At 48.0% G+C, this 20,508-nt stretch overlaps 1 protein-coding gene across 1 annotated transcript; it reads left to right on the top strand.

Moving 5' to 3' along the window:
* Window positions 1–19,814, top strand: LOC117886348. Its single transcript, XM_034788070.1, has 14 exons — window positions 1–208; window positions 489–593; window positions 2,834–2,989; window positions 3,618–3,681; window positions 4,764–4,827; window positions 7,740–7,825; window positions 10,002–10,178; window positions 11,952–12,005; window positions 12,658–12,828; window positions 13,898–13,965; window positions 14,163–14,205; window positions 15,847–15,910; window positions 18,143–18,222; window positions 19,292–19,814. The coding sequence occupies exons 1-14, from the start codon at window positions 156–158 to the stop codon at window positions 19,328–19,330; spliced, it is 1,224 nt and encodes a 407-aa protein (XP_034643961.1). The 5' UTR covers window positions 1–155; the 3' UTR covers window positions 19,331–19,814.
* The last annotated feature ends 694 nt before the right edge of the window (window positions 19,815–20,508 follow it).

Genomic DNA, 20,508 nt, shown 5'->3' with positions numbered 1-20,508 from the left:
CTGACTGTTTGGCCTATTCGACTAGAGAAAGTGATGACTTTTAAAGCACCCTCTCTTGTATCCAATTTGAGCTCAGTGTCTGAAACAGTAGGTCTCGTGGAACGTTTTTCTTTTCAGCTTGTGAAGAGTCAGTAACTGGCCTCTTCCGGCATGAAATGGAGACACTCAAATTCCCAGGATCAACAATTACCTTAATTGCTATCAATGGGTGAGTAACGAAAAATAGAATAAAGGTTTCTGCACTATTAATATTCTGTATCAGTATCATGGTAGTGTGGAGGCCCCACTCTTAGACCAGACTAGAGCTGGGGGTGGGAGGGAAGAGGAGGAGAAAGACGACTCCCTTATAACTTTTAGCCCTGGTCACTGTGTTGTGGAGTGTTCTTGGTCAGGTCAGCAGATAATATTTATGAGTGGGGCCCTGAAGCAGCGTCCCTGAACATCTGAGCCTGGTTTCCTTTCTGACCTCCTCTGATTTCATTTTGCAGGTTGCATGTTGCTAAAGCCATTGTGCTCCCAGTGAAATCCAAGTACATTCCTGGAGTTGGGGTCAAGGTGAAATTTTCTGCTAAACTCAAAATCCTGGGCACTTGGTGAGTGGAGCTAGACTTGTTTTTAGTTTGTTTCCACAGTAGAAGGGAATTGAATGAGGGAAGCCGTCTGGCTGGATGCGAGAGGGGGCAGGAAACATCATGTTGTTTCTTCAGAAAACTTTGCAAAAATTAAAACTCTGCACCTGGGATCCCTCTCCATGATGAAAACTTGTTGAGACTCAGACCCTGTAGCCCACAAGGCTCAGAACAGACAAAGCAAAACCAATCAATGGAAGCTACTAGACTCTCTAATACCAAATGGCTTTGAGCCAGCTCCCCTCACCCTCTGTGCCCTGCCCATGTAGTGGCTCCGCAGGGCACTAATAGGGTAGGGGAGGTCTCCTGACGTATGGTACTTCTGGTCACTTTATCTTGGATACTGCAGCATCAGTGGCTACTGGGAATTATAGTCTTTGTACTAGGACTCTGCTGAGAACAGGCCACTCGTCAGAAGGACACCACAGTCACCTGATAACCTTATCTCTTCCTCTATGCTCTGTCCAGCCTCCCATCTTTTAGCCAGCATACTGGGTATGTAAGACAGGATTAAACAGAAGTGGGTCTGGAATGTAATTTTGGAAGGCTGCAGGAATTTTCGGTATTTGAAAGGATTCATGCAGTTCACACGTGAGAGGCAGCACCTGTGTATTTTAAAGCATTGGCTTCAGACATGTTTCTTCCTTTCATCACTACACTAACCTCTTAACATGCAGGTCCTGGGCCTTGGAAATGTGCACTGTTGATTCAGTACTTGGTGTCTAACAACATTTATATTGGAAGCCCGGGTCCCTTTGGTGATCATTGAGAGGAGATGTTCCCAGTATGCCTTTTGTTCATGCACAAAGTGGCCAAATGCATATTTCCATTGACCAGATGGTCCTAAAGAAGCCAGGAATCACATGAGTTTGTGTTTAGACCAGTGTCGCTTTTTCCTGTAGTGGGAGAGCAGTCTGTAATTACTATAAAGGTAAGGGTAGGGCAGTCTAGTAAACGGCGTTCTGACTTTGGGGGGTCGCCACTGAAATGCCCCTGCTCAGCGTTTGCTGTTAGCATTGGATCCAAGCTTCTGTGCTCTGGCTGTGTGGGCAAAAATACGTTTCCATACTTCAGAATGTTCATTTGGTTTTTTAAAGTGGGAATTTAACTTTGAATATCCAGCTTTCTCATGTTTGTGTTTAAAAAACCTACCACGTTCACTTCCTTTTTGCTTCTGTAGAGACTCCCACTCCCTGCTCTCAACTTTAGCTTCCGATTCAGATTTTTTGCCTGGTAATATACATACATTTTTTTTTTTAACGTTTCAGAATCTCTCAATGACAGGAGTCAATTTAAAGCAGGTCTCTGATCTGCAGAGCTGACCAGCTTCTCCCATTTCCTGTGTCTCTCGCTCCCTTGGCTGCCAGTTTCTCCCCGTTTCCTGTGTCTCTCTCGCTCCCTTTGGCTTGCTGCTAGATGGCTTTCTCATATGGTTGTCTTTCTCCTTCTCCCTCTGGACTGGCTAGACCAGATTTGTAAGATTTGGGGATAGGCTCCCGTGGAGTGGAGGCCCCATTCCATGAGTCATTTAAAACCAGATCCCTGAGAGCACTGGTGAATCCGCTGCTGGGAACAATCCTGCCGTGATCTCAGATGATGGGCTAAATAGCCTATGTCATTTGTCTCTAATTTCTCCACTGATCACTTGTGACTTCCTCTAAACATGGATTTGAGCCCTTGGCTCCAGCGGTGAGAATGCACTAACTGAACAATGCCACTGCCTGGAGTTTATAAACAACGTCCCCTACGTCGTCTAAAGGAAAACCAGGGTGGATTCTCTTGAGGGGATCAAAGTGTTTACAACCCTTCCTCACTGCAAAGCAAATCTACACATGTAATACTGGCCCCTTTCATTGCTCTCTTTGACCAGATTCTGCCATCCTTGCTCACATGGACTATTCCCACTGCTATCAGGGGGGTACCCACAGAGGTGAGGTGTAATATGCACTGCGAGTCAGGGTGTCAGAATCTGGCCCTGGGTTATTACTGCACAGAATGCAATCCGAGAAGCCCTTGAGGGGTGGCCAGTGAGTGAATTGACTGGTGAGAAGAGCTGTAGTGCTGGCAGGGATGGAAGGAAACTGGTTTTGCTCAATGTACACACCCTGTATTTGGAAACAAGCCTCCATTTACACAGAGCAGATCACAGGGTTGCGGTACTGTGTGCGACTGTCTGTCTGTTTAATGTGTATTTGTCTCTGCAGCTGGTCTATCCTCTTATCTGGCCTGACCACTATCAACGTGCATGTAGACTGTAGTGCGCTCGTTCTGCTGCCTAAGTATTTGCCACTTACCACCAGCGTTGCCGTCAAGGATTGTCAATGTGCGATGGTTCTCAAGGACATCAGTATCAACTTGCTGTGAGTGCAGGCGTTCTGTGCTGCGTCTGTCAATATCTTCACTGGATACGTTTCCATTTCCTACCCAGCATCTTTAGGTCTAGAATCCGTCTTTATCAGCAGAATGGCTGAATTCCGTTGCGTTCAAGTAGCCAGAGAAGTAGATTCCCACGTGATCCAGTATATTGTGGTGCCATCGATTTAGATTAGTGTGAGCTCTTTGGAATGGGGACTGTCTCTTGTTCTGTGCTTGTGCAGTCTAGCACAAAGGGGCCTGTTCTCAGTTAGCCTCTAGACACTCCCGCAAAACACGATAAATAATCGACTCTGCAGAACCAGGATCCCAGCATGCAGGGGAATGGCTGCAGAATACGATCCTGATGGACTAAGCTTTAATTCACAAAACTCAGCTGGCCAGGGGACAGCAGTGAAATTAGAGCTGTTCGGTTTATTTGGTCTCTGTCTACAGAAAATGCCCCAAACTCATAGCACGCCAACCTGCTCTATCCTGAAGGAGGGGTCCCTTTAGGTACCATTTAAAAATGTGAAATGTGCTTTGGACTATTCCATGCTGATCGTGCCCATCTCATTTCTCTCGTGATGCTGGTTTGGGGTTTTGTTGGTTTACTCTCTGTAATTTTGCATGCAGCGATATCCGTGCGAGCGTGACAGCCAGCCTAGGGAACAACATTCTACTGGCGTTACAAGTCAAGGTAAGTCTCCTACCCAACCCTGCCAGTTGCTGGTGTGTGGAGGAGTAAGGGTGATGTAAGGCATGCCCCTCCCCCCCCAGATGCCTAGTTCAGGCATGGCAAGGGAGGGGAGAGGCTTCGTTGGACTCCTCTCCTACCTCCCCGATCCACCACCTGGAGGGGGCAGAGCATTAGCTCTGACCTCCACCCCATTCGCTGGCCCGTGTAAAGTGAGAAGTCCGCTGCACCGCCACCTTTGTCAGGATTGCAGTGGGTTACGCCTCCCTCCGGAGCAGAGAAGGTTTTGTGATGCTGCTTCCTCTTACTCCGGCCGTAGAGGTTCACTCTAGCATCGCCCGCTGGTTGGTGTGTTACAGATCGGGCACACGGGAAGATGTGTAGAGGGGGTGAGGCCATCACACCCCCGCATACGAAACCGGGCTCTGTAGCTCATGCTGTAGAGACTCCTGCTTCTAATCCCCACCGCGGCCCAGGATGGCAGCTGTCACACCAGCCCTTGGTGTGAGATGGCAAAGACCTTCCTGTCGCCAGTTATTCCCCAACCTGGGCAAAGGGTGGGAAGGCGTCTGAGCCAATGTTTTTGTTAACACTGAGGCTATAAGCCCCCTCCATGCCTTGAGCACAGAGCAGAGCCCAGTGAGGAGCAGAACCTCTGTCCCCAGTGATAATGGTGCTCGGCAAGGTCATGTGGCTCCAACCTCTACTTGCCGCCTTAAAATCAATCAATCCCACCCTAAGATGTCACTAAGCTCCGTACAAATCTCAGGGACAGAACTGCTCCTGTTAGTGAAAGTCACCCAGGTTAGTGAAAGTCACCCAGTCACCACCATAGGAGGGTGGTGAAACACTGGAATGGGTTACCTAGGGAGGTGGTGGAGTCTCCTTCCTTGGAGGTTTTTAAGGCCCGGCTTGACAAAGCCCTGGCTGGGATGATTTAGCTGGGAATTGGTCCTGCTTTGAGCAGGGGGTTGGACTAGATGACCTCTTGAGGTCCCTTCCAACTCTGATATTCTATGATTCTATGATTCTAGGCCATCGCAGCCATTTCCTCCTCCCTGACTGTCTCTTGCTTTGTGTTACAGACCCCGACGATACTTTCCGCTTGTATTTCCTTCGGGCATTCAAAGATGCTGAGTGAGATTAACTGTAAGTGCCACGGACTATCTCCCTGTGGGTTCTCTTTCTGTGTCCAGTAAGCTCAACGCAGGAAGCTCGGTGCTTTTATCAGCCCATCCAGAAGCTCTACATGTGTAGAGACCTGCTCCTGGCGTTGCTGCCTTTGAGTAGGACGACCCCAGCTGTTGTATCTTTTGTTTTTACACAACAAACGTCATATGAGGGAACCACCTGGGCATAGTAGGGTCCAAAGAACACTGTTTACTGAACATACACAGCATGCAAAGCCTACCTGCGTATATACACTGCTGCTCTGGGTGGCAGTTCCTATAACACAGAGCACGCCTAGACAGCTTACAGGCTTCTTAAAGGAATACTGTCCTACTGCTGCCTCTGAGGTGCAGTGCTGGCGAAGGCTTGTGTGTGTGTCCTGGACCTGGATAACATGCTTCTGTTAGAAATGTTGCTGGAGAGAAGCAGACCCTTTTGTCGAAAAGTGACCGGCACAAACTTTGGCCACATCAAGCGCAGAGATGGAAATAACCGTGAGAAAAGCTGCCATGGAAGGAATGGTCACAGGTGTCCTGGGGTCTCTGCTCACTGCTTGGGCTGCATCTGAGGAGTAGCTCTGCTGGGTCTGACACCCAGCCTGTCTCTTGCTCACGCTGCGGCCTCTCTCGTGCTCCAGTAGCTGCGGTGTGTGCTCCCTCTTCGGGGCTGGGCCCTCTGGCCAGTTGCTGTGTTTTCCCCCTTCTGGAGTGTCAGTCTCCCTGGGCTGGCAAACTGGGTATCGTTCCCGGCACTCGTCCAATCCAAGGCAATGCCACTTCCCCGGGGCTGGCAGGGAACCCAGGCTTGCCCACTACTCTGGGTTCCAGCTCAGGGACCCTCCAATCAGCTGCCAAAGTCTGCACCGTCCACATCCTTGCTGCTCTTCCCCTGAGCCTTTTCCTACTCCACCCCTTCAGGCTTTTTCTCCATCACCACCTGGGTAAACCTTCCTCCAGGGACCTTCCTCTCCCCTTGGGTCTCCGCCTTTCCCTCTCTAAGCCCAGACAGTGACTGCTGGCTTCCAGGCTGCAGCCCCTTTCTGCCCCCACCTGCTCCTGCTCAGCTGGGCCCCATCCTCAATCAGGGATTGTTTGTCAGCCTGATCCTCCCTCAAGTGTAACCTGTCAGATGACTTAGCCCTGCTGAGCCGCATGGGCGCTTCCCGGGCTAGTGTGGGGTGACCAGCCCATCACACCAGACCACGGCTATAGGGGTTGGCCAGCGAGGAGATGGATAGACGGCCTGCGGCACATCACTGGGGGGTCAGCTGGCAAGCGTTGGAAGCTAGTGATGGATTGAGAAAGCTTCCGAACAGTCTGCTGTGATGTCACCAACATTCGCACGTGACTGTTACTTACTGACCCTGTTCCCAAACACCACACCAGCCCGGTGGAAAGTAAGGGTAAAGGAGCTTTTGTCAGGGAATATAAGAAGCGTTTGGGGGCGGGGGGGCAGCCAGCTAGCATGCTAAAAATAGAAGTGTAGCCATGGCAGCACGAGCAGCAGAAGCGCTCGCTGCCCCGTGTATGTACCGCTGGTCTCGGACAGGTTTGTATTTGGGGCAGCCAGCTCCTTTTGCTGCTTCCACTGCTGCAGCTACGCTTCTGTTCTTCACACGCTAGCGTGAGCCGAGGTAGTGCTGGAATTTACACTTTGCTCTAGTGTGCACGTACTCTTAGTGTCTTACTACTCAGCCACTCCGCTGCAGCTGTTAAGATCTATCGGGTATAGGTCAGCTCGAATAGGGGCCTATATGGAGTTCGCCCCTCGCTGTCCTTAACGTTGTCTCGGAGAGGCATTACCGGATCTGAGCGCAGTCTGCACAGCCTTCCCCCATTGTCTGGTGGAGTGGCCGTATCTCTGCTCGGTTCAGGGATGGGTGGGGGGCTGTGTTGGTGGGGGATGCAGCATTTTGTCACAAGACTGAGTCCTTTCCTGTTTGACTGGAATAGTAATCAGGGCCCAGTGTATCCTGGGAATCTGGAATTCATCCCTTGCAGCAGAACTAGACTCCAGAATCTTCAGCCTTCAGTGAAAACAATTCCGTTTCTATCCTTCATGTTTGTAGAGAGAACCTTGACCATGGGACCAAGTGTAACCAATACCGGGGCATCTGCCTGAGTCTGCAGCCATCCTGAAACAATATCTCTGAGAGCTCTGAACAGCCCCATTCATCTCAGTGCGTGGTTGACTTAGAAACATAAAGACAACAATCGGCAACATATCAAAACATGAATATGCGGGAAGATCCTAAAACAAACTGAATTCAATAACTACGCAGTAAATGACACAGGGCTTGCTGTTTTGACTTTACTTCTCAGCCTCACGTTTAAGTTTACAATACACAGGCGTTTACAGAATTATCGCAAGCTGCCCTAGACTTCACTAACCTGCACACAATCCAAGCACCTTGCTGCTGAACTTAGCTCCAGCTTGCAGCAGAGTATGTAGGGGCTTGAAGATAACATGTATTTTTATGCTGCTTTTTGCCCCAAATTATCCTCACAGCCTCCCTTGCCTCAGTCATTGACCAGGGTCTTGGTTTGTCTGCTTTTCTGCTTTGTCTAAGTTCAGTCAAATGCTCTTTGGGCATGGAACGCATCTTTACCTGTGTTGGAAAATGACTATGTGATGCATGTTCTCTCAGTTCTGGGCATGAGGACAAGGTGACTCTCTCTCTTGGAAGAGGGGGTTCTCGTGTCGGTGTCATTTATATCTAATTCTGACAAGTTTATTGGAGAAGATGTTCCATTGATTGGAACCAACCTCCTAGCTTTAAATTTATCTGGAATTTTGCTGAAATCCCAGCTCAAGGTTGTGCATCTTCCATCTGCAGTGATTCTCCTCCCTGTTTCTGGTCCATGTTGTAAACGTTTTTCCTTTCCATGCAGCTGTACTCCCATTTGAGAAGGGAAAGCTCCTGTATGTGGCTCAGACTCCAAAAGTAAATGACCGGTTCATTGAAATTCCTGTACAGGTAAGTGTGTAAACTCTAGGTAGCATTTCTGAGACTGAGAGTTCACAACTTTCTTACTCTGGATCAGCCCGGAAACTCTGAAAGGTGTCAGAGCTTTCTTACCTTCTGTGATGTTGGTCAGAGAAATGAGTGACAGAAAAACCTCAGGGTAATTCGTCAGATGTCAGTATAGCCACAGTCTCACTTAGGGATCCATTCTGCTGCCCTTATTCATGTCAGTTAGCACTTACTCATCTAGGCCCTGATGCTGAAAAGACTTATTCACTTCCTTAACTCCTCCCAGTGCAGCTAAATGCCTGCATAAGACTTTGCAGGATCAGGGCCATATGCTTTCCTGCTCTTTCTCCTGAATGAATTGTATGATATCTAGCAACGGGGCAATTCACGTGAGTAAGTGCTACTCCGTGCGAGTCAGCAGAGCAGAATCAGGGTCAATGAGGCGTTTATTACTCAGTGAAACGTAAGAGGCAGGAGCAGAGGCTTGTCCCATTGCGAGGTTCTCGTCAGTGGATTATGCTAACGGGCTTTCTTTGTCAGCAACATTTTTCTTTCCTGATGTCAGCTGATGAGAAGAGGGCTGAAGATTGAGCAGGAGCAAAAGCGAAGAACAACCTTGGACCTGCTGAGTGACTTGGTAGCTTCCTGACACCAATACTAATTATATAAGATTCCAGCATTGTCACTCTGCATGTCACGCTGAAGCCTGAGAATGTCTGAGTCCGTGTAAAGCACTGGAAACCACTGAGAGAGCTTTTTGTTCAGAATATCACCCGGTTCAATCATCACTGGGCTTTGCAGTCTGTAACCATCCGATTTTTAAGTTCTAAGCCATTTTGACGTTACAAATTACACCCATGCGACAGAAAGGCATGTATGTATCTGTGCCCCACCTAGAGACCGTCACCTGAACCATGGTGACATCAGAGATCACTCAGACCATCACCACCCTCACTCTGCAGCTAATTTGCATGGAACAGTTTCATTGGTTGCGAGAGGAAAACTGCACAGTGGAGGATTACTTGGCCCAACTGTCAGTTTTTCCAGCCAGGGCTTTCAGCGACTAGTTATTTAAAACCAAACAACCTTCCCCCGCCTCAGCAGAACAGCGGAATCCGTCACCAAATCCACGGCAACCCAGCAGAGCGAGAACAAGAGGGTTGCTCTGCAGATAAAGCTAATCGATTCACAGCTCGCAGTTACCCAGATAGGAAATAAAGCACATGTTTCAACAGCGAGGCTAATTAACCACTGGAACAGTTTCCCATGGGATGTAGCACATGCTTCGTCATGTGACGTCTTTACGTTAGGCTGGGTGTCTGTCTAAGAGATGCTGCAGCTCAACCAAAAGTTATGGGTGTCCAGGCAGGAAACAGCAGGTGAAATTATCTGGCCTGTGCAATGCCGATGATCACAATGGTCCCTTATGGATTCGTAGATTGCAAGGCCAGATGATGTGGTTTAACCAACCATCCAGCACTCGGCATGGCCGCCGGCCATCTTTCCTGTAATTCACCCTTATGCATGGTGGCTCTCCGCCCCCCTCTCCTGCCTGGACCACATAGAGGTGTATGAGTCTGACCTGGGTCTTCTAGTTCAGGCAGTAGAGGTCCATGCTTTTCCATCCCAAGGTCATAGTTTCAATCCCCGCTCCATTACAGTCTGAACGGCAGTTTACAGCTGAACTCCCAGTGACGCATTTTGTTCTCCCGGGGGTGTGTGTGTGTGTGTGTGTGTGTGTGTGATTCTCCTGCAGTGGCCTCCACTGGCTCAGGGTTGTGGAATTTGTACCTCCCTTACTAGCAAAGGTGAATCAAGTGTCTGGCAAGCGATTTTGGATCACAGGGTGGAGGGTGGATCCTCGTTCTGATCCATATGCCAAGGGCCCACCTCCCAAAGGGCCCACACTTTGAGGGGCTTTGCTCCTTTCTGCACAGATTTGGCGCCCTCACCTATCACTTTTATTGCTGGAAATGATTCATATCCAGGCTGAAGGATCGTGAACTGAGGCTATGGAGTGTGTTATGTGCACAGGAGGCATGAATCCCTCCCCTCAGTACTGCATGAGTAATTTCTTTCTCCCTCATTTTGTGCCTTTGCCAGTTAGAATAATTATTTTAAACTCCTAATTAAGGGGCTTTTTGTTGTGTTAAGTGGCTTTTCTGATCTCTGCTTTCAGACGGAATACCTGGCTGACGATGGGAAGAAGATCCCCATTCCACCCCTCCCGGAGAACTTTGTGATATTGCCAGAAATGAATCATACATCTGAGGCCATAGGGGAGAATGTCATCACTTCTATCTTCTCCTACACAGTCTTCAAGAAACCTCATTCCTTCTCTTGTACCCCTCAAACAGTGAGTGATGTCCTCAGTGGAACATCATGGTGTTACTGTGGAGTCAGCATCCTCCACCAAACCCTTCAGCCTCCTGGATCAGCCCAGGAGGCTCCTGATTTTAGGAGTCCTTTCCTAAGCACCTGCTTATCTCCTGTTTTCACTGGCCCAGCACGGGGAGCTATAGAGAAGGAGGTGTGTTAGAGCACAGCATCCAACTGTCCTGCAGCCTTAAGGCCTATCCCCCTGGATCTGAGCTCGGGTAGCTGGGCCAAGCCTCTGTTGGTGCTGCAATGTCCGCGCCGCTTTTTTAGCACCCTAGCACATGCCCTGCTACATAGGTCTGTCTGCCTGGGCTGGGAGACTCGCTCCACACTGCAGGTAGACATACCCTTAGCGACCAGGCTCGAGTGCTGGGCAGTATAATGGGTGGAGCGGTGCGGCGTTGCAGTCACTCTAGCTATATCGGTGTGGCTGCTGCTGGTTTGAGGACGTGCTTGAAGAAGGATCTCTGAATGAAGGGTTTTTGGGGGCAGAGTATAAGGGGAGTTGGAGAGAACCAGAGGCATGGGGCATAGACAAAGGGGAAAGCCAAGGGAGGGAACGGGAGGTCAGCCAGGGAGAGGAGGTACAAGTGGGAAAATTAAGGGGGGAATTCAAGGGAAGACCAGGGAGGATTAAGTTGGGAGTACAGGCAAGAGGCTGAATATATGCAAACAAGGCAGTGCGTGTTCATTAAATATGCATTTTTTTATGCAAATGCAGAAATAGTCTAATCTCCAGCTTTCTAGGCCTGGAGCCTGATCAGGTATGGTACTGCCGCCGCGGGGTTTGGAGATCTCTGTGCAAAGCTAGATCCTTACTGAGGCAGCCGTTTGTTCTTCATTCATCTGAAACAGGTTGGATTTAGTTAATTAAAAGCTGTAGAAAGTCTGGGCTAGGAGGAAGAACCTACAGAATATGGTTAGAATTAAAAAAAAGCCAATGGAGAAGAGCCAAATAGCACTGAAGACCTTTACTGACCCTGCCAGGTGGGGTTTCATTCCTGGAAACTCAGCGCAATACACAGAGCTTAGTGGGAACAAGGACAGAGATCTAGTCAGCTAAATCCTATGTTCATCTGCTCAGACCCCAGCAGTTTTGGCTGGAAAAATAGGTTGGTTCCAAAACTCGCCACGCTTACTGTGATGGCAAAGGAGAACGTTCCTGCAAAGTTGGACGAGATGAGGTCAAACTGTACATGAGCTGTGGTTGATTTAAAATTTACCCTGGTTCCCTGTAAGTTCAAAACAGTTGGTACTCAAACTTTCTTTTGGAGCTGGGGTAACCATGTACTCCATGTTCAGAGGCAGCCCTGGGGCATGGAGCTACAAGACTCATCACCCCAGCATGGGTTGTGCCCTCTGCAGCACCTGTACACTTCACCTCTTAAAAACACAAAACAAAAATACCCATTCACTGTGGCTTCATGTGGGTGGAGTGACCTTCCCCCTGAAGGAGGAGGATGATGAGACAGACACTGTTGGGGAAGGTTCAGCATTTTCAGCTGACTGTTAATTTTTGTATGCAGTGTTGTGGTTGCTGTGTTGGTCCTAGCAGATCAGAGAGACAAGGGGGGGAGGTGATATATTGGACCAACTTCTGTTGGTGAGAGAGCCCAGCTATGGAGCTGACGCAGAGCATGACGTGAAGAAGCGCTCTGTGTAACCTGAAAGCTTGTGTCTCGCCAACAAACGCTGGTCCAGTGACTGACTTTATCTCATCCACCGTGTGTCTCCTTCATTTTTGTTTCAGTTTCTTGACACTGTCTCCCTGGAGCTGACCCTCTCTGAACTGATTGTTTCCAAGGTGAGTCCCCCTCAGTCACACGGTGATCATGTCTCTGTTGGACCAAATGTCACATTGCTTATCCCGCTGCACAACAGACCTTGCTGATGTCTGAAGGGTTCATTCCATGCCTGACTGCGTAGGGGCCGTGGCACCTGGAGCCTTAGCTCTTGCTCCCGGTGCTGTGGTGTTTTTTGTCCCAGCTGCATGGACTGATGCTCTTGCCCCCTCTGAGAGAAAAAAGCAGCCCCCCCCCAGAGAAAGGGAGAAAGGGACTGCTGAAATGGAAAGCTGCAGGCTCTCGAAGAAAATTGACTCATCTTTGTGTTGGAAAGAAACAGCCAGTTGGGAGAGGAGGCAGCGTTTGTCAAAAGAAAAAGGGGGTGAAGAGTAGTAAGAACGCGAATCTCCATCCCAGTGAAGTGTTGGGGTTGACGGGACTTCTGAGATCACACAAGCAGGACAGTCAAAATCTGCATTTGCTGTTGTGTCTCTGGGGATTACACAGCATCTACTCCACCTACTGCAGGGGCTCAGAATACCTCGTCATGCCCTTACTGTCACCTGTTGTTTCCTTGTCTTTCCTCTCCAAGGTCCATGGGAGGGCCCACGTCAATCTCATTGTGTGTGTTTTTCAGGTTAAATCTAGTCCCTGTCTCCTCTTTTCTTACAGTGCCCAACCTGCACTCCAATCTCCTCTTCGCTGTTCATCATTACCAAAATGGTCACACCTCTGACGGTCGGTCTGGATGTGAACCTGTGCACCATGAATCTCACTCTCAGCCTGCAGATAATGGATAAAAAGGGAAACAAGAAACCTGTGCTCCTCGTTGCTTTGAAAGCAGTAAGTACTGCGATAGAAAGATCCGATTTAATCCCAAAGGGTGAAAAATGGAGGAGCTGCTGCCCAATGGATACTGGCTTTCTGGATGCAGAGGCCGACGGGTGGGTTTGGGGTTACAGCGAAGTCATTCGTTCATATCGATGAGTAGGTGCTCTGTGTCTGTGTCTGTGACAAGTGTGATTCTGCAGCTGGAGGAAGAGCAGCTGTCCAAGAACTGTGAAAGCTGAGCATTAAGCAATGGTTTTCGGTAGATCCCAGCTCTGGTTAAAAAGAACCTCTGAAAAACGCACTCTGCTCCAGGCCATATTGACTAACCACAGTGCAGCGTCCAGAGCATTGTCCCATCCTTGTGAATGAAATGTTATTGCTTTCCGGCCTTAAACTTCATACACGGTCACAGAAAATATTCCTCACGCTGCATGAGCTGAGATTTGAACCATGGGGTTAGACCGAGGCTGGCTCAGGAGGGGCCTGTGGTGTGCAGGTGGACTGAGCTGGGACGCAGTACTTTGCTGAAGCAGCACTTTTCTAGCGGCTCCATCAGGTCCTGCAGAACCCAAGCTTGTGTGGTGTTAAAATAGATGAGTGCAGCCTTCCCGGCTGCAGAACAGACCTTCCGAACGTGAGCGGACTGTGATCTGACACAGCGCTAGTGCCGTCTGACTGCACGGTCTGACAGAATCCACGGGGGGCCTCCTGGCCCAACGGTTCTGAGAGGAGCGAACTGCCTCTGTTCAGCTCAATAGGGTGTTGACATTGAAGTCCTGTGAAAGCATTTTAAACTATCCCCTCCCGGATCAATTTAGCAGAATTCTCCAGCTGCTCTGGGATTGTGGGAAAGATCTTGGGCCACTTGCTTTTCCCTTTCTGCCCCTTGCTTACAGTTCTGAGCGTTCGTGTGATGTCAGTGAATTCACAGAGGGACCATTGTTGGTTTCCTTTCTCTGAGTAGCTTAACCCAAGCAGGGAGGAAATGTCTCTGCTGTATTCTGCAGCTGATGGTCTGTTCTCAGAGCTCAGGTGCTGACACTCAGATCAGCTGATTTGGTGACTCATTTCCTCCTTGCAGGAACTCGGTTTGGTTGCCACTCTCCAGCTGGTTGAAGGAAAGGTGCAATTCACTGCATCCCTGGACAGGTATCAAGTCTTCCAAGTATTTTCTCCAGAATGGGTTAATATTAAAGAATAGGGTCCTGAGCAGAAGTGATGGGCAATGAAGAGAGCAACGTGGCTCCCTTACCACCTGGGTTTTAAGTTTTTAGATATTTTGGGACCTAAACTACGAGCTAATGATTTTGAGATTGATAAGTCCGAGCCGGTTTCTTTTTCCACAGATTGCATTTCAAGCTGCTTTCCTCAATCGTGGGCCCTGTCATTGTAAGTCCTTGCTTTTATTAACCTCTGTGCTATGCTAGGAAGCAGAAACAAACATTTGTTAGAAATCAGGACCTTGATTCTCCACAGCTCCTTTACGTCAATCCAGCCAGATGCTGGCCCCTGGGGGAACGCCAGAATACGAGGCTGCTCCTCATAGCTCAGAGATGGGAAGAGGGCTCTATTATCATCACTAGTATAGGGCATGGGGGAGCAAGTCAGAGGGCACGGCTAGGGTTCTCTCTGCTCCAGTTATTCTCAGCCCCCATCGCCCCAGGGCTATGGTTTCTATGACTCAGTGAATGATCTGTTCTTACCAAACTATTATTGTTGCCTTAAAAAAAGATTTTTGTTGGAAGGTGAAGGGGAGTAACCACCCACTGCAGGTTTGTTACATAGTCTCATACAATTTTATTTTGCTCATAAGACAAATGTTTTGCTATTCCAGCTACCTAGGAGGGACAACTTGGCATTTTTGCATCAAGAACAAAAGGCTTTAAATGGTTTTATAAAAGCTTTGACTGGAATTTTGAATGGTTGTATCAGTTTTCCTCTGTCTGATGGGAAATAGTACTGCGTAAGCATGCCTGGGATCTGTGGCCTTGGGTGCAGAAAGTGCCCTTTGGCAGGGAAAGGAAGAGGGATAGCTCAGTGGTTTGAGCACTGGCCTGCTAAACCCAGGGTTGTGAGTTCAATCCTTGAGGGGGCCACTTAGGGATCTGGGGCAAAAATCAGTACTTGGTCCGGCTAGTGAAGGCAGGGGGCTGGACTCAATGACCTTTCAGGGTCCCTTCCAGCTCTATGAGATGGGTATAGCTCTGTGTGTGTGTGTGTGTGTGTGTATGTGTATGTGTGTGTGTGTGTGTGTATAGGATATTGGCCCTGACTGGGGAGGATGTGTATTAGAACACTGGACAAGACGTTGCTGTTCCCACTCATCAAATGATTCTTTCTCCTTTGAAAAAGGTACAAACCCAGCATGGCCATTGATCAATGGATCACTGTATCTTAGCACTTTATGCTGCTGCCTGTCACCATGGTATCGGAGCACCTTTCATGTAAAATTAACAGCAATAGCAAAGTCTCTAGGTGACTTCCTGGAGTCACTGGCACTTCTTCCTTTTTGGGGTAAAGACTCTGCTGGGGGTAGGTGTTTGGGTAGAAGAGGGTGGTCAGTGCTGAGTGTGTCATTCTGCTGTGAGGATCATTCTGGATTAGCTTCATCTCTGGGAACTTATTCCACAAGTGGAACTTCTTGACCCAGGCCCTGTCCCCAGCGCTCTCGTGCTTTGACCTGATCTTTGTCATCTCCATTGTCCCAGTGGGGTGCAAATGTCTTTGTGGTTCGTAGATGGGAATTTGGTCTGTAACGGAGCTGGGGCTTGATCCATTAGTTGCTTTGAAGGTTAGGACTGAGGCCTTTAAATTGGCATCTGAAACTGATTGGGAGCCAGTGGAGGGACAGGAGCATGGATCTGAAGTGCTCATAGAAGCCTAAATGGATCTGGTAACTGCTCTCTTAGAAAACAAAAATAGATGTTCTTCCAGGCCCAGCTGAAATCCAGTTGCTGCTAGATCGTTTGGGTGACGTCTGTAGATGTTGCACATTGTTGATGTACTTACTAAGTCATCTCTATGTTTCAGATTGTACGTCTTCAGGCGCCTTTGAGAGCCTTCATCACGAAAATTATACTAAAGGAGATCAACTGTAAGTCCAGTTAGATGTTTTCTTAAGTGATTTCTTGTCTGCCAAGTACATAGTCTACATCTCTGTGTGCTGTGGTTAAGTGATCACAAATGCCTCATGCATTAATTCGCAAAAGGCACTCCCTGTCTTCCTAAGGTAGGTAGGTAGGACACATGCTGCTGCCTTCATGAGGTAGTGACCGTAAGAAAAGGATTTACGAAATGGAGACCCTTTTTAAAAAAAAGGGCATTTATGGGAGTGAAATTCCCTTCTCACTTGCCCACCATCTTGGGAATTCCCTTTTACAGGGCTGTCAGAGAGAGAGCGAGCCCAAAGTCGCACAGGAAAGCCACTTGAGAAATGTAAAAGCTCCTGCAATCATGCTGCTTACTGAAATGCCCTCTAAAGCTTTCCTCTCCCAAATGGCTTCCTCCGCCCGACAGAAATCCAAGCACTGAAAAAGTAACTGCAGCGTAATGGGCTGCTTACTGCGTTTGTGCATGAATTCTGGACTCTGTCCCCTCCCCTCCTCCACATAGGTCCTGTCTCGTCTGTTTATCATATCCACCGGTTGCGTTTGATCTTTTAGCTGCAAGTCTTGGGGCAGGGAGTATCACTTATTACATGTTTGTACACTGCTTGGCACCTGGGCCTGGTTGTGTCCTTTGGGTGCTACTGCAGTATCAATATTTAATAATGGGGTGCGTATGGTACAGAACACTGAGGCCCCAACTTTCCAAAGTTCACTTCGGCGCACGCCTGATTCTATTTGTGTAAGCCCAGATGCATGCACCAAATCAGGAACACACATGAGTGCCTCTTTAATTTGGGCCTAGAAACTGGCTCTTCAAATCCCGTCTTGATCTGCTTCCTTCTAAGGATGGGGGTGGTGTTTACAAGGTTTTTTGTCCTCCAAGCTCGTTGGAGTTTGCAAACCATATACGAGTTCACTAACCGCCCTGGAGTTATATCCTGTTACGTTCACTCACCACAAAACCCTAGTTAGAGTGTTCGTGATGATTAGTAACTTCTCTGATTTTGTGCCTTTGAGAGGCAGCCTCCTTATCTGCCTCTGGGCACTGGAGCTCTAGGTGTTTCTGGAGAGCCATAATCCCCGTACAAACACTGGACCACTGCTCGCCTCTTCCATTTGCTAGGCAGGCAGGTTGCTTTCTGCCCAGATCTGCAGCAGTGAAGTGGTCCCACAGCAGAGATGCAAAGCCATGTCCCAAAATTGCCTGGTTTTGAAGAAAGCCCATGGGAGCAAGTGGAAAAGATGTGCTGGGTTTTCCTTGTGGCTCACTTGTCACACTTAGGTTCCAATCAACCCAGTGTGCAAGAGAGGGATGGGCAAAGTCCCCTTGCCTAGTTCATTACTGGTGGAGATGGGCTAAACCCACAACCCTGGCACCGGGGTCTGGATGTCAAACAACTGAGGCTGGGGGTTGTTCAGATGCAGTGTTGGGGTCTGGCTGGGCCCGTTTGCAGAAATAGAGTTCATGTTTCACTGAGGTGCTGTGAAAAAGGGCAGGATGGGAAAAAACGAGAAAATAGGGTGAAAAATGGAGCCCAATCAGGGAGGTAGAAAAACTGAATTGAAAAACCCAAGTACGGCGTCTAAATACATGTACTGGCTGGAGGCTGCCCGTGCCCTGGATGGAGGACACTCACCTGTACCAGCCTATCTTCTTTTCTGCTGTGGGCTTGGATTCTTCTCTCCCTAACAGAGTCCTAGGTATCCTTCAACTAGAATACCAAAATCTCTAACCCACCTTGGTGTTGTATGGGATAGATTTGTATGACAAGGCAAATGTGATGCATCTCTGGGCCCCTGATCCCGCGAGCTCTCTGCCCACCTGGGTCTCCCAGTGAAGCCAGCACAGGGAGCCTAGTAGGATGAAGCCCGAATTCACTTTGAGAACCCCATGAGTCCAAAGGAAAATGTGCCAGGTTTCCCAGCAGGTTCACCTCCTCATAGCGTGGGTGGTCACCAATCTGATCTGGCTGAGAACCAAGCAAAGGGCACCTGTCTCTAGTTGTCTAACATTATCTATAGCACTATAAAGGCATATGGCCCCTGCAAACCTGAAAGTCCTGTTCCATGCCCCATTGAGCTTTGCTGATCACTCCCACCCAACCATTATATCGTCTCCCCGTGCTCAATGCGATGATGATTAAACCTGGCAGATACATGGAATTCTGCATCTGGCTCCTGGCAGGCTGTGAGTGCTGAGATGTGTGTGTTTGTTTCAGTTTACCTCCACTTAGCAAAAATCCCAATATTTAGAGCACCAGGACTGCAGCCCAGCTTTGCTCATTGCCACCCTTCTAAGGTAAGGTTTCTGAAAGGGGTGAAATCTGTTCCTTCGGCCCCATATCACTGCCCCTTGCTGCTCCTCTGCAGCATCTGCAATGGGGAGGTTTCTTTAAAAAAAAAAAAATCAGGTTACAAAAAACGTACACTTGAAAATGTGCAGCTCTCGTATCTGTTAGGAAGCCATCGCCTGCCCCTAAGCTATAGTGGGGCTGGCCCCGGGCGTTTTTGCACTGGGAGAATTCCCAAATGATTTCACATGCCAGTGTGGCTCTTATTGTCCGCAGAGAGAGGCTACAAATTGTAGCAGCCGTATTTTAAAGGGATCTCAACCCAGCCAGCTTTGCATGTGCGGTGCATTTTACCTGCTGCTTTCTGCATGAAAATACAAGCGAGAGCGAGACTTTTCACACCGTGTGCTTTGTATGTGAAATCTACCACTTGCTTGTGGGTCTGACAGAGAACAGAAAATTGCATGCCTGGAAACCACATCTTGGAAATGCTGATTTCCTGAGTGGCCATAACACCCATGAACATGCAGGGTAACCTCTTAAAAGGCATGTTAGTGGGCTGTGTCATAATGTAGATTCACACGTAGGGTACTAAATGAGCACCTAATGTGACTTCAAAGGTGCTAGCTTGCATTGGTATGGCTGTTAAGAGGACTCTTCGATTGTATTAAGCTACCACAACTGAAAAAATCAGCCTCTTTGGCTGAGTAGACATGGCTTGGTGACGGCTGCATTTCCTTTAAAAGCTGTGCTATGCACTGCCAATTCAGTTTTGTAAAGTGCTTTGGAATTCCAGGCCTGTGCTGGGTGCTTACTTGGTATAAAGAACATTTTATTCTCCTTCTTAAGTCTTTTAATAAAAATCACGGAATTCTTAGCTCTCTCTGATTTTTTTGTTTCCAAATAGTCACGTCTGACCCTAGTCAGATTAAATGTTTCCAACTCTCTCACCACATTGCTCTGATACAAAATCCATAACAGGGCAACCCTCTTCCTTGAGCAGCTAGGACCGAACTTATTGGGTGAAAGAATCCATCCTTTGGAAATGAGCTGAGAATTTCTCCTTTGTTGTTCTAGCACTGTCTTGTGTGCCATAAAAAACTCCATAAAGGGTGATGTACCAGGCGAGTGTGGTGCTGACTCACCTCTGACACCGAGGAGAGAGAAGAAAGAGTGGCACAAATGAGGAGGCTTAATTCATGTTCCTTTTTCCAAAATTTTGATTCAAGCTTTTTACTCTGGGGAAAAATTGCCACATCTGCTATGGAATTTCAGCTAAAGAACGGCCGTAGATCTGATAGTCTCCTTGTTACTTGGATTTACTATTTTTCAAATCAAATCTGTCTTGAGTGATAAGTTTCAGGGAGGGTTTGGGATTGTGGTTATTATTCTATTAGTTTATTTGGTTACTCTGTTAATAAATCATTCTTCTTAGCATGCCTGCTGTGTTCATTTCACCCCACTGCAGGATTCGGTTCCCTATTTGAGAATTCATACTGCTCTCCACCCCCACATAAGATTTGTGTATTAGTAATTAATTCCATCTGCTGTTCTTCATTGTCCAGTGCATATAGGTTATACATATATACATGCACTTATACACACACCACATTAATAATTATGTGCATGGTATTAATATTTGATTTATGTGTGTGTGTTGGGTGATCATGCTAAACTCTATTATTCTTGCTCGCTTTTGCTAAGGCATATGTCCCACAGTGCTCTGGGACACGTATGGTTTAGGCGAATACACAAACTATCCAAAGCTAGATGGACGAATGTTCTAAACATAGGAGCAATGTGGCGTAAGGAAATCATGGAAGCTGTATGAATGCTTTGCATTAGGGAGTACCTTCATGCCCCCTAACATTTGGAATTTAATATTCAAAACAAAAGATGGGAAAGTACAGCTCCACCAGAGACAAAGCTGGCTAGTTGCACTTAAACGTTAAGTGTGTGAACAGTGCTCTGCAACTTGTAACCAGCCATGCTATAAAAGATTGGAGTCATTTGGGAAGCATCTGGGTGAACTGAAAATGCTGCCTGACTTTGCTTCCTGGGAAGGATTGGTGAGGTATTAACTCTTTCCTGTACTGTATTGCCTTGTCTTTAGACAATAAATTTGCTTGCGCTTGATTATCTAATCTCTTGAACATTCTTAATTTTAGGTCTAGTCAATTCGTTGGCTGTTAATTGGTATCCTCCTGGAAACCAGATGTTAGAAATGAAAAGCTCTGATAGGTCATCTGATCTATTGCTCCTTAGATCAGTGCTTCTCAAAGTCAGGCCGCTGG

Source organism: Trachemys scripta, chromosome 12, assembly GCF_013100865.1.
Source record: "Trachemys scripta elegans isolate TJP31775 chromosome 12, CAS_Tse_1.0, whole genome shotgun sequence".
NCBI classification, from domain to species: domain Eukaryota; kingdom Metazoa; phylum Chordata; order Testudines; family Emydidae; genus Trachemys; species Trachemys scripta.
This window is presented reverse-complemented; position numbering and strand designations above follow the sequence as displayed.